This window comes from Symphodus melops, assembly GCF_947650265.1.
Source record: "Symphodus melops genome assembly, chromosome: 13".
Lineage (NCBI taxonomy): Eukaryota > Metazoa > Chordata > Actinopteri > Labriformes > Labridae > Symphodus > Symphodus melops.
In genome coordinates, this window is record NC_136703.1 from 17,063,565 (window position 1) to 17,076,645 (window position 13,081).

The 13,081-nt window shown below is 40.3% G+C and overlaps 1 protein-coding gene across 3 annotated transcripts in view; it reads right to left on the minus strand.

Moving 5' to 3' along the window:
• Positions 1-13,081, minus strand: part of iqsec1a (IQ motif and Sec7 domain ArfGEF 1a) — an 81,086-nt gene that overhangs the window by 50,369 nt on the left and 17,636 nt on the right. For all 3 annotated transcript variants that reach the window (XM_079359195.1, XM_079359194.1, XM_079359200.1), the window contains one exon: positions 9,092-9,199. In XM_079359195.1, the coding sequence (XP_079215321.1) occupies positions 9,092-9,199 (108 nt within the window). The remainder of the gene's footprint in view (positions 1-9,091; positions 9,200-13,081) is intronic.

The window sequence follows — 13,081 nt, forward strand, 5'->3', positions numbered from 1 at the left end:
GTGAATGCTTAATTACACCACTTTAATCAAACATATGTGGATTTAACACATTATTCAGAAAGAATAATTCCGGGGAAAACATGTAAATATGTGCTGTGTGATTTGAACTATCTCAATAACACATCACAGCCCACTGCTATCTTGTTATTTCAGCTCGGATGTGTCGAGTTTTCCAATACAATTCTGCAGAAAAACTGTTTGCTAACCACTGAAGTTGGTTTTAACAACTGGAAAAACTCAGCTCCCCTGGGCCACTGACCTCTCCACCCATCGCTTTAGATGAGGGGTTTATTTGTTCTCGCTATTTTTCCATGTAATAAACCAGCACAAACTCCTTGCTCGCTGGCAGAGGGCACAGCGCTGTGCGAAGGCTCCTCCTGTCACTGACTTGGCCTCCAGCCCTAGAACATCAGAGGCAGAAGACAGACGAGCTTTTCATCGCAGGCCAAACAAAGCGCTGTCTCTCTCTCTGCCGCTGACTGAGGAGTTCAGACTGAGCCGTTTCTTGACCCCAGAGGCCTCTGTTGAAGCTCACACTTCCAGATCAGCAGGTGTCAGTAATACTGATGGTAGCAATGGACGCACTCAGACACACACCTGATGTTTTACAGACACTGAGACCCTTTGGTTGAGTAGGAGTAAAAAACTAGAAGATTTTCCACCACAGAAAAGCCCTGCTGTTAAAGGATTATCAGAAAAGTAACACAATGCTAAAAAAAAAAAAAAAAAGCCTCCATGTGTCTATTACATCTTTCATACGCAAGGGGATGAGTGGGCCGTCCATCTAAACATGGTGTAGATACGACTCAGACAACAACACAGAGAGCAGGCCTCACGCCTCTCACTCTTTGTAGACAGTCATTACTCAGAGAGTTAATTTACAGAGGATATACTGGATTTCTGCCATATTTACGTGTTAAATGTCGTCCATTCTTCCTTTAAATGGAGCTGAATTATGAAGCAGAGCAGATTAGAAATAGTCCAATAACTGTACTTTAGTACTGTTTCTGCCTACAGCTGGATAAGTGTCCATAAAAATATATGGACTCATTATTATTATTAATGACACCTCTGTATCCTACCTTAATCAGGGGTTAAAGAATAGAATCAGATTCTTCTTATGATCTATTAGTAGCACCTTGTCCTATCAGTGCCTGTTTATAAACCACACTCTTTTAATGTTTTCAAACAGTATAGTATATTTACAGTGTATTTAATTCATGATGCTTTTGTAGCATTTTGATTTACCAGTTTGGGATCAACAATGTAAATCCATAATTTCATGCTAATAATAACAAATGTAGTCAATTTATTCTCTTAACTATCTGCCTTGTAGATATACTCTAAAAATATTGCTGGTAAATCTTAAGTCAGCATTCAAAGAGAAAAGTTGATTTCATGTTTATTTTGATCAATTATTTTCATCAATATATAAAATCACATACAAAAGCAGAAAGTCAGCCTTGAAAAAGTCTCCCTGATCGGGTTGAGCTGTTTTTTGTCTAATTTATGCCTGATGCAGATGGACTCATTTTATTCTCACAGTCTAATCTGCACTTTCTGCAGGAGATTTCACCTCACACACAAACAGATCACACATCCAGCAGCAGTAGCATTTTGTTTATAGCCCCTTGCATAGACACAGACAAAATCCCTAAAAAAAAAAGCAACGGCGATCAAGTCATCATGCTGCTCTCCAATCTTATTTTCTGGAAGAATAGTCTTTGCTCCTTTACACCCCCCCCACTCCCCCCCAACCCGATTGCAAATGCCTCCAATCAGACTGGGAGATAGATCTGAAGCACCCAGTGGCCCTCCGCCTGGTATTACTTTGGCATGGAGGAGCTGATGAAAAGATAAGCTACGTGAGGGAGAATTTCTAATCTCTGCCTATATCTACTTCAGCAGGGAAAATGACATGGATGTTAGAATGCAGCAATAACACAAGTCAAACAAAAGATGTTCAATCAATCTTTATTTATATAGCGTCAATTCATAACAGGCGTTATCTCAAGACACTTTACAAAAGCAGGTAAAGGACCTTACTGTTTGTCTGTTAACATTAACAAAAGGGCAGGTAACAAGACCATGCTCATTGTTATGTTTACAAAAAGCAGGTAAAGGACCTTACTGATGGCTATATTACAAGAGCCCAGCTTAATCCGTCATGGCGTGGCAAGAAAAAACTTCCTTTTAACAGGCAGAAATCTTCAGCAGACCCGGGCTCATGACGGAACAGCCATCTGCTAAAATGTTGTGATGTGTCTTTCAAGACCTTGAGGTGCATTACTTGCTTTTGCAATACCCAAAAGCTTAAAAAATCACAGGTGTCACACATGGTTTGTGTCACAATGGACACCTGGGTTTCTTTCCATTACTGCAGCCGGGACACATTTATTCCACGCACAATGCACATTACACAACCTCCTCCCGTCTTTCTGAAGAGAAGCACAAAAACACACATTTCCTGTTATCAAGATGCTATTTGTTTCTTTTCCATCAGTTGACAATAAAAATCAATCTCAAAAGCACCATGTCTTTAGCAAGGACCACATTATCATTTCATGGCTAACTGTAAGCATCTGCAAGCTTCTGTGTGAAAGGTAGAAGCTGCTTGGTGGATGTTTGCCCCATGAAAGGATTGCATTGTGGGTCAAAAGAACATCTTGTTTATTAAGATGTGATACCAACTCGAAAATCTTGAATGAACACAGCGATTAACAGCTGCTGTCTACCAATGAGCACAACATTTAAGAAACATGAAATGTAATTCACAGTTTCCAAGAGGCTTCTTATTCTAACAACAAGCCAAAACACAGATATGGTTATATGGTTTATGTAGTAATATAAATGAGAGTTAAGAGTAAATTGTCATGTGAGAACTTGAAATTAGAAGATGTTTTGTGTTATTAATTGATGAAGAACTATAATGAATCAATAATGATAAAGCTAACTCACCCGTCAGATGCCATCGTTTATAAACCCCTCATAAAACCAATCAGTGTCATGAAAACGATGACCTGCAGAGATGTTCAACTTCTCAGAATAAAGTTTGTTTCCACCATTAAGACGATCTCTTCTTTTTAAATGTATTTGAGAAATACTTCCCAAGGCCAATACACAGGTGTTGATATTGGATTTGGTACGTCAATGATTAAATGGTATTGAAACATTTGTACAGTGATCATTCAAAATGTCAGAAAAATTCATCATCTGCCACCGCCAGTCATTGTGATCGATCGACAAAGCGTTTCAGTAATACTTAAAGGAGTTTTTCAAGGTGTGTTGGAACAGACTGAAAGAATAATGATGCCTCGAAACGACCAACAAAAACTAACAAGACCATTAGGGACAAGAAGGATTATTACTTTGAAGTTTTTTTAAAATTGCTGATATCATTACTACAGGGTCAGACAAGATGATATAAAGCTGCAGAAAAAGTATGTTGCTGTTCTTTGTCCACAACAATAATTCTCAGTGAGTGATATGTTGAATGTTAAAAGACAGTCTGATAAGTATTTTCTTTTTTTTTGCCATTAATCCTGATTTACACAGTTTAGGACATCATCAGCAAAGATCTGAGAGGTACCACTCTGTCAACAGGGGGGCGCCAAAAACAACATGGATCAAAAGTCAGAATTACTGGAAATAAAAAGATGAGTGTTATAATATATGTAAAATGTTTGTGAAAAATGCTGCACTATGTAATAATCTAAAAATAGCGCAGTATCCCTTTAAGTCTCTGCAAAGTATTTAAATAGCACATGCACTCAAAGAACATGAATACTCTCACAGCTGAACGCTGGCCAGATTTTTTTTTTTTCATTCTGTTGTGATCCTTCAAAACGTTTCATGTGCAACGTGGCTGTCTGAATGCAAAACAATGCAGGCAAGTAACAGAACAGCAACACATTTAAATACGCACTCTCAGGCTCCTCTTCCTTGGCCAAAGGATCGACAGCAAACAAAGCACATGGCACAAAGAACTTCACAATTCTCCTCTTTTTTTTTCTCTTTTTTTTAACTTAAAAGTTTAAGAATCTTTACCACATGACTGCATGCACTCCAGAATCAAAAGTGTGTGTTTCCCATTGATGGGGTACCACAGCACGATGCCTGTAATTAACTGTAAGAGAATGTGATGACGAAACAGAAGCTGCAAACTTCAAAAGACGAACCGGGAGCTTTTTCCCAGGACTTCAAAGACATTGTGGAAGTGTGCACTCTGTTTCATGGGGCTGTTAAATCATTGTGCAGTTGTGATTTCCATCTGCTGGAATCAAACTTTACAATACCAACAGCAGTAAATAAAAAAGGTTCCAATAAAGCAAGAATTCATTCAGCTGGCTGGGTTTTATAGGAGGCGGAAGGCACTTTCATTACCGCCTTTTTGAAACCGACAGCAACTCTGGAAAACAGAAACCGCTTATTCATTTAGCGAGGACTGTTAGCTGCCAGTCTTCCACGTGCGATAAATGTTTACTATGTCGTTAAGGCCTTTTTCCAAATGACTTCCGATACAGTGTAGGTGTGTGTGTGTGTGTGTGTGTGTGTGTGTATGTATGTATGTTGGGGGGGGAGGCTTTAGCAGAGAGGAACACACAAAAACACATACAATGTAAAGCTGCACCCACATTTGGTAATGTCTCTCAATCTCTTCTACACACGTCACTCATGTCGCATTCACTCCCGTGGCTACATCACAGCAGCCTCCAACTGTCAGCAAATAACTGCCCCAGCTGTTTCAGGCAATCATGCCAGGAGATGCGAGGGGGGGGATCTGTGATCAGGCCATTCCCAAGGATCAATAGTCTCTGCAGGGGTATTATTAGAGGGGCCTGCAGATAATCACAGGTTCTGTTCGGAAATAGTCCTTCCCCTATAATGAACACCATTAAGCATCTGAATTATTTAGACCTGAAATGGAGCTCCTGGTTCAGATCAGTTCAAACAGCAGTATGCAAAATCACAACAAGTAAACGGAGCAGCGAGATATTAGCAGCTTTACAACCTTCTGGTGATCCTGTGGGAGCACGAAAGAGGGATGTAAATGTTTGTAGAAAGATTTACACTTCAACATAACAGCCCAACCTTCCCCTAAGCCTTGTAAAGACCCTGATTTGACCTGTCCGTCAAAGCAGATGCCATTCATTAATTGAACAGAAAAAAGGCGGTGCGGGACCAACAGATTCAGAAAGGGTGAAAGGATACCGAGAAGCAGATGTAGTTTTTTGATAAATGGATTTTAACAGAGAAGCTTTTTTTTTTTTTTTTGAGAGGACAGACTCAGGAGATAGAGGAATAGACGCAGAGCGTCTTTGGTATTTAAAAGCCTTCATTCAGCCTAAAGCTGGGCTTTGTGGGTGCACAGAAGTCTTCTAGCTCTGGACAGGACTGAACTAGACTGCAGCTGCAGGCGATGAATACAGCAGCTACTGCACATGCTAAAACCACTGATCAGTTCACAAGCTTTATTTTTAAGTGCTGTAAACAGATAAAAAGGAAGAATCTTTTATTTTAACCTGTTGATGGAATCACCTGTATTCATATGTCAGATCTGATCATGTCATTTTTTGAATACTGCAGCATCTGTGCCATTTCCATTGAAGTTACAGTCACATTAAGATGAATTCAGATTCTTCTGTCTTCAGTAGACTGTACAGAACAATTATCCCTTCTCACAATAAGCTTGCATCTTCATCGGTGGGGCCGAACCCTCCACTTTTACTTTCTTAACCTCACATAAAACACTCTCTTTTAACTCCCACGAAGAGAGCTCTGCACACCACAGTCACGGGAACATAACACAAAGAGTGGGAAAGCAGCAGCAACCAACGGAACACATTACAATAGAAACTAAAGTCACCACAATGCAGACATTTTGACTCTGTAGGCTTCCTTTCATGAGGGATGCACACAGTATGGGAGAAGGACGTGGGAATAATGGTGGCTGAAAATACAACAGGGAAAAAAACAGAGACACTCACAGACTTCATAATCTGTTGAATATTGACGGAAGGCAGCTGGGTAATTTTGAAGCAAGGCTTACACTGGACTTAAGTCTCGAGTCTCTGCAACCTGCTCACTTCCTGCACATTACTGCTGTAGTTCAAATTAAGTTTAATAATGCCCATTCAAATTGCAGCAAATCAAGGAGCCATTTTCGCCTTTTTTTTTTTATTGGCAGTTCAGCTTAGTTAAAGGCAACTATTCAAGTATGCAATTTATTATCCATCTCTTAAATAAAAATCCCCCCCTCTTTCATTTAATGTATTTCCATTTAAATGTTTTAACATTTCGGTCTTTTATGCTTAGTGTTTCATTTTACTGTGATTTCCTCTCCTCTGCTGCAGGCTCTTGCTCAGGTTTACTGCCGCTGCTGCTGCTGCTGATTGAAGCAGCCAGCAGGGTGGACAAGTTGGGAATGGAAAGACATTAAACACCTTCAGAAACATGTTCGCTGATTGGATGCTGGTGACTCTGATAGAGGTCAGGTAATCTAACACCTCTGTTCTGGTTCAGATATTCTATTGCACTGAAGGCATCTTCATCCACACACACACACATACACACACACACAGCTACAGTCCCGATATAAAACTGGGTAATTGTAGCAGTGCGTCAAATTAACAGAAACATTCTCCTGTCTTGTGTCCCACAGATTTTGAAAACACAATTAAATAAAACAACGAGCCGGTGAATACATTTGTAGTATCAATAAAAACCAATCAATTATTAATGTCGTTTCACAAAGAGAAAGTCATCAAGTCATATTTGATTTGGCTCTGAGTGCAACTTTTCAAATGCAAAGATTGGTTGTTTTTCTGTGAGTTTTAACGGTAATGTTTACAGGATTTCTTTGTAGGAAAGAAACAACTACGGCAGTATAACAAGCTATTTTCTCATCTGTGTAGTCCGAAAGCTGAACAAATGATACTTCTGCAAGTGATTGCTTTGTTGCAAGGCAGGAGGCAGAGAAAAGAGAGGTAAACTGAAAAAAAAAAGAAAAGAAAAAAAGAAGACGATGCAGAATGCAAAGTAATACGAGAGGATGGCGAACAAAGACAGAGAGGTAAAGAATAAAATGTGGGGTAGAGGCAACAATCTAAGAAGGCCCCTGGGGTTTGTGTCTGCTTTTACACTCCAGCAGCATCACTGCACGCTCTGAAAGCTCATCCCAAGAGATCGCCCAAACGCCACTATTATGCACATATAGCAGGTCACTCACACTGCTTCAACAACAAAGTTTCCCAATTAATTCCTATCACTCTCTTAAACTCACCCACCAAAGTCTGTCAGATTCAAGGGAACTTTAAGAAGAACGGCGGCCTTTCACAGACGTCTGAGATCGTAGAAGACGTTCCTGTTGAATTAACTACCTAAACTACGAACACTTCTTTTCATGAAAGTCTTTAAAATGTCCCCAATATGCTCACTGAAAACATCTGAAACAAGCGGAGGGATTCAGTAGACTGCAGGGCAGAGCAGAGCCGCTAACAAACGGCACACAAATTAATATTTCACTTCCTCCCTTCCTTCTAGCACATTCACAAAAACTAATCCCACACTGAGAGCCAAAATGCTTCAATGGAGAATGATTAACCAATTTAATTTACAGAAATGAAGGGAAAATGTTGTGTTCTAGTACTTGGGCGCAGCATACAGTATAACTGGAACATCCTGGGTTCAGATCTGGCCCAGGACCATTGACACTACAGGTTAAGGCACTTTCCTGTCTTGCTCAAGAATGTGGAAGTAAAATCCTTTGTACGCAAACATTTCAAATCCACCCTCTCTGAGTGACCCCTTTTCCAAAAACACTGGATCAATTTTTCATTTCTTGTATAGGTGAGTAGGTGTGCGTGTGTAAAGCCCTGTTAGCATGCACTCACTGTTAATGCCCCCCCCCCCCCCAGTTACATAGATAGACATGGATTTACTAAAACAAATCTCAAGAGACTTTGAGATTAATGAAGGTTACACAAATGAAGTTAAAAAAACAAATTAGTCAATACTGAGCACACACTCACTCTTTCAATCCATTGCTTACCTCTGTGAAAAGGTAACAAAGCAAACAACCGATCTGAAAATTAAATCCCTCGCATTGTCATCATCATTAATAGATTAGCGGATAATTAGGGCATGATAGTGAGAGACGACTTGAGCCTAATCAGAGGCAAAGAAAAAAAAGCTACTGAGCCACGGAAGAACACAATCAATTTCCAATCACAGCCATCATCTTGTTTACAGTCATGATCCATTTAACCTATTAGCTCTCAGCTGTGCTTCACAATTACAAACAGTGCAATAATCATACGGGGACAATCAGAGAGAACACAGTGAGGCATTAATCAGCACAGAAATGCAGTTTAAGAAAAATCTAAAAACAAACCCACATGATGTTCCTACTCATCAGAAACTTCTGAACATTGTTCTTTAAAAATAGCACAGTACCACTATGCTCTGGGATTTATTTTTGGGCTGTGCACAAGCCAAAAAGTGGGCTATGGATTAGGCTCACTCTGCTTTTTGATGATCAAGCACACAGCACTACAGTAGGAGGCGTCTTTGAAACTCTCTGCAGCCTTCTGAAGCCTCCCCAAGTATGTCCCAACGATTCAACTGCCTGCGCCAGTCTTTCCTTTTGTTTGTTTTTTTATTGAGGCTCTCTTCAGCTCCGAGCTCAGCACAGGCAGATTCTATGCACAGACCATATTTCATTAAGTCTTTGCTTAATTACGTCCTCCTGCGGTGTATTTGGCATGCATTTGAAATGCCTTCATGTACACGTCAGGAAAACAACATTGCAGCACTAAAACTGCCGTGTCATAAAAAGCCGCTGACTAGAACTCAGCTGCTAAGACTCAAATATTAGATCACAGCATCGTCTGTGGCTGCCAGGCTGTCACGGCCGATACATCTGCAACAGACAGCCTAATAACTAGGGCGTCCATATCCACTCTGACAACCGTTAGACACTGACAAGGCTAAAGTAAGACAAGAAAATGAGAGTTGTGCCACCGGGCTGGAAACACTGTTGTATTTGTGGGACAAACATTGAGTATGTAATCATAAAAACATCTTACTGTACCCAAAGGACGCAGACTTCCATTTACGGCAGGGGACGACTCGTCTCTGGCCCACAGACACCAATCTGCCGGGATTCTCTGGGTCTTCCACAGGCAGAGAGGCATGTCTCCTACAGAAGGACAAACAGTGTTACAATAAAAACCCATTTTCAGACTGTTGACATAAAGGGAGCAGGTGTCGTATAAAATGTGTGTGTTGTGTGAATATTCTGTATTTAAGTCAAAGTCAAGAATCCCCAGAGGAATTTCTCTGGGGCGTTTTGTTAAATGAAAGTTGTTGTTTTTTTAATCTCAGTTCTTTTTGGAGCAGGAGTGCATCATATTTCTGTTTGATCACAGCCGGTAACTTACATTTTGTATTATCTTCTAGTACCAGCTCAGCTCAAATTAAATGTTTAATCAAAGTATCCTCAATGAGATTGGTTTAGAAATATGAATAATATCCCACAAATACAATGCAGTCACACTGCACTGCAAAGCCAGGTGATAAAAGTAAAGGTGACATGACACTGGGTCTCTGTCTTTTCATTTTAGTACTTGTGCAAGTCTATGTGACCTCTACTGATCACAGCTCCAACACTTGACATCAGTTCCACCTGGAAACCACTTCCACAGAGATATAGCCGATATTCATTTCTTGTTTGTGAAGGTTATCACAGAGCACTGCCACCTTTGGGCTCTAGTTGTCACAGACGAGCTGGGACATTTTCTCAGGCTGTCAACTTACAGCCACGCACACACCTTAAACATGCCGTCTCTCTCAGGGCGAGGAAGTCTTCATATACAAAGAGGAACATCTGGCTCCGTTGCAAAAGCCGTCAAAGGCCATTAAAATAAAAACAACATCCAAATAAGCATGTGTGCAAGCAAATGTGTGATTAATCCTCTCATCTCAATGGCTAATTGTGTCATGTGCTGCTATTTTGGCATTATGAATTATTCATGTAAAAATGCTAATGTCTCTGTTCGGGCTGAGTTTGGAGTTGTGAACCCTGCAATAGTCTGCATTTTCTTTCTTTGTTCACCAGTTAGAAACTTTTAAAACTCTGCAGTCTAACATGTAGATCTTGTTCCAAACCTCTCTGATGATTAAGTACTTACAGGTTATACTAAAGGTTATACTTTCCTTTCATTCATTCTACACACACGCTGTATTTTTTTTTAAATGCCTGATTAAGAGCCGAAATCCACTTTGCAAACTAGAAAGTACTCACACAAGGACAAAGACGGCAGCAGGCGCAGTTTCCTATATATCCAAGTAGAGCATCTTTCTCCTTGGCAACAAGGGACAGCTAGAGATTCGAGAAAGATGATATGTTTGTGTGATCTCTGCAGAGGGTGAGAGGCAGCACCAGAGACACAGCTCTACCGCCTCTCGCAGATAAATATAAGATCCAGCTGTCCTGACATGTTCTATCGCTGAGCTGGGGATCCAACCGGCCCTTTTTTTGGTTCAATTCTGTATCTTTATGAATCAAGGACAGCTCAGTTCACATGCATTGTGGTCTCAGAACAGTGCAGACTTTAAACTGCTACTACATCACTATGTCAGTGAACACCTCATTTATATGGAACAAAAGAAGCTGCAACTGTGCAGTGGCTTTGCTTCTATTCTAAAATACAATGTTTTGAAGAAAACACAACAAGTTGGCTTTAATGAATGTTTAAATTAACTGGACATCCTTTATTTACTGGTGTTGTTTTGACCTCCACAACAGCCCAGCAAAGCTCTTTCCTCTTCATTGTCTGCTCAACAAGAAAAGGGGACGTTTATAATCCCTGTCTCTCTGTCTCTCCAAATCCTCCGAGGAGAATTACAGGGGAATAAAAGCCACAGACCCCGCAGAGGTTTTCCAGAATACCTCCAGTCACCCACCATTGAAATTCTCTGACAAGCTTTTTGGCCTTCATTCACGAAATATTAAGACAAACAGAGTGTGCACCAATCAGCAGCCTTTCTGTTCGGGATTCAACTGAACCAAAACTAGGACTTTCATTTTCTTCATGAAAATGTTTTTGATACCTGAAATTTGCTTAATGACCAATGCCAGATAGAACTACCCTGAATGTAATAGTAGTACAATCATGTTTGTGTTGCCTCGCAAAGAGAAATTCTGACAAAAAAATGTTCTTTTATTATATGTTTGACAGTCAGTCATATAAGGAAAGAAACAATAAACTCATTCATCAGGCCAGAAACGGATTTCTAGCTGTGTATTTAAGGTGTTTGCTCATTTTGTGAACCAGCAGAGTACGGCACATACATAGGAGGAGACCTAAGCAGTTAATTCAGCTACCATTTAAATCTCAGTGACGGCCCGTTCTAAAGGGATCCTAATTTAAGAACCAGCAGAAAGCCGACAAACAAGTTCAGATAATCTTTGCGGCAGCTCGGCTTGCAGCCCCCTCGGGATGTCCTTCTGCCAAAACATCCAAAAAAAAAACTAATTTTCAATCTACACAGCAAAAATGAATGTAGCTATGGCTAACTTTACATTCTAATAATGTATTGTTGTTCAGGGACATTATAAGCAAAGGGACGTTAGTCATTTTTTGCAGCTCTAAAAATGACTTGTGGCAGGCAGGTCTAGTACATGTACAGTGTGGTGGCAGAACAGTGCAGCTTTTTTGTGTGGACTTCTGTTCAGAAGTTTCATAGAAGAAGGGATAGTCAATGATAAAAGTTGATTTTCTAATTAAACTATCAGATTGTTGCGCCGACTGGCAGGGTTGGATGTGCCTCCCACCAATTAGAGCATGACGTGACACTGGTGACCACGACATTGCCAAGTACTAAAAAGGTTACTTGAGAGGTTGAATCAAAATCTAAATTGGGCTAAAATGAAGATAAGACCTGGTAAATCTAGAAGCATCTTAGAGTCCAGAGGGAAGATAATGAACTTGTGGTATAATGTGGATCTGACAGAAAGAACCATTTAGGAGAGAAGTGGCAGCAGATATAGGAAGAATAGATACCTTTTTAGGGGTTATCAATGTTTTTTTTAAATACTGATAAGAGGGACAAAACAAATCTCTATCCTAAAGAAACACATTATGTAAATGAGCATAAATAAAAGGCGCACAAGTGGATTCTTCTTTCGCAAACTTTTCAGCATGGAAGCTCTCATCCTGTTTTCTCTCATTAATTAGACTTTTGTCGTGTTCTGGTCTGGCTTTGTGAATGGCTGCAGTACCAAAGTGCAGCGAGGAACATCTTTTCATTCGACATTCAGTGAAGAACAATCAAATAGTTAGAAGCAGGTCAGTGAGGCTGCTGAGCACTGCCTGGTATCTCAGCCGGGTTCTAATCACATCCGAATGAAGCCATTCATCGTGATTACAGAACAGCAGACCAATTAAACATCGGCATGTTGTGATTCCTCTCTCATTAGCCATCAAGTGTGTATGAGTATAATCCTCCAATCAAATACAGGGCCAATCTCCTCCACTCCACACACACACAGACACACATGCCTACATTATCAAACACTCGAACCTCTTCTAACCAACACTCTATTGGGAGCAGACTTATTTATTTATAGCCTGTGCCAAGTTCACTGGATTTATTGTTACTATTGTTAATGAAACCTACCAAGCCATGTAAGACACTAACTTTTAAACAGCCAAGTTCACTTGAGTCATAGTGTGGTGTATTAACAGGCTGAGAGATGTAAGTGACTGTGAGTGTGCTGCATGTTGTCAGCTGAGGGCTGTGTTGGCACCCGTCATTGTGTTGAGCTCGACTACAATGGCTACACAGAGCCAAAATGAAACATGGGACTGATGGAGGAAGTCAAAGCAACAGTCACAGCAAATTAAATCCAGCGCTGTGTCATTGAAACAAGATCACACTGAATAACTCACTAAGATTAATGTTAGCAACTGCTGTGATGATTGAATAGAGAGGGCTTATTTTATCAAGGTTACTGTGAAAAATCCACTTTGACAGTGTTATTGAACATATGTTTAGGTAACCTCGGTGTCTAATGGCC